This window comes from Aureococcus anophagefferens, assembly GCF_000186865.1.
Source record: "Aureococcus anophagefferens unplaced genomic scaffold AURANscaffold_1800, whole genome shotgun sequence".
Taxonomy (NCBI): Eukaryota; class Pelagophyceae; order Pelagomonadales; family Pelagomonadaceae; genus Aureococcus; species Aureococcus anophagefferens.
In genome coordinates, this window is record NW_008706546.1 from 1 (window position 1) to 1,194 (window position 1,194).

The 1,194-nt window shown below is 69.4% G+C and overlaps 2 protein-coding genes across 2 annotated transcripts; both read right to left on the reverse strand.

Annotated features, from left to right (window-relative positions):
• Positions 1 to 5: 5 nt before the first annotated feature.
• On the reverse strand, positions 6 to 361 carry AURANDRAFT_69440 (hypothetical protein; the record flags this gene model as incomplete). Its single annotated transcript, XM_009045210.1, has 1 exon — positions 6 to 361. A coding segment is annotated over one exon (356 nt), but the record flags the coding sequence as incomplete, so codon positions are not given.
• Positions 362 to 699: 338 nt separating this feature from the next.
• Positions 700 to 1,158, reverse strand: AURANDRAFT_69441 (hypothetical protein; the record flags this gene model as incomplete). Its single annotated transcript, XM_009045209.1, has 1 exon — positions 700 to 1,158. The coding sequence occupies one exon, from the start codon at positions 1,156 to 1,158 to the stop codon at positions 700 to 702; it is 459 nt and encodes a 152-aa protein (XP_009043457.1).
• Positions 1,159 to 1,194: the final 36 nt, after the last annotated feature.

Here is a 1,194-nt window from a genome sequence, read left to right on the forward strand (position 1 = left end):
GCGACGCGGCCCAGGACCGGTCGAGCGCGTCGGGCTCGGAGCGCTGCTTCAGGCGCCCCCGGAGGCGCGCGAGGTCGCGCTTCGCCGCCGACGACTGGGACGGCGACGACAGCGAGCTGTCGGGATCGCTCGAGCCGCCGAGCGCGTCGGTCGTCGCCGGCGGGCTCCGCGCGCGCCACGCGGCCTCGCGCCGGTCGCCGACGTCGAGGAGCGGCGGCGCGTTGTTGTCGTCGTCGTCGAGCTCCACGGGCGCGTTGGGCCGGTCGAGCTCGCCCATGTCGCCGCAGAAGAGCATCTTCGCCTGCGACGCGGCGTAGTCGTAGAGCGGCGACGTGTCGCCGCCGTNGTCGTCGTCGGTCATGGGTTTCGATGGTGTTTGAGCGTGCTGCTGGCGATGTCGTTTTTAGTGTGCGGCAACGATGCGCGACGATTGGAAACTGTCGCGGCGCATCGTGAAGCAAGCGCGCTTTTTGCTGCTTCAACGAAGCCAGCTTGCCGACGCATTGTCGATTGGGGGCGACACTGAAAACCCGGGATTTTGCCGTCGTCGAGCCGAGCTCCGAGACTGCGCCTATCCCGAGGAGCCCGCGTTGGAACTCGAACACAAGTTTCGGTTCGTCCGGGGTCCGTCCGGATTGAGCGAAGTTATGGTACGAGAAGAGCTCGTTTTATTTCCGCGGAACGCGCGTCGGGGACGCGCTAGTCGAGGTCGAGGCGCCAGCAGGACCTCCGGTCGCCGTTGAATTTGTTGGGCCGCAGGGCGACCCAGGACTCGGTGGGCTCGTGCTCGCCGAAGGCCGGCTGCGCGTCCCACAGGATCCTCGCGGAGCTCGCCTGGTAGCAGGCCTTGGCCGGGGGGTCCTTGCGCCGCTGCAAGTTGAAGTTGCGGACCGTGCCGTCGCTGACCTGCTTGACGACGCCCGCAAACCAGTGCATAGCCTCGCCGCCGTCAGGGAAGTCGACCCATTCGAGGTACTCGATGCGCTTGCCGACGAGCGAGTCGACGGCCGGCGCGACGAGCGGCTGGGCGCTCCGGGCGCGGACGCGGGCCGGCCGCAGCTGGACGGGCCGGAGCTTCGCCGGCGGCATCGCGGCCAAGAAGTTGATCGCGGCCTCGCACTCGGCGTCGGCCTTGGACCCGACGCGGCCCCACAGCATCGCGCGCGCTTCGGCCGCCCGGCCGTTGCGGATGGC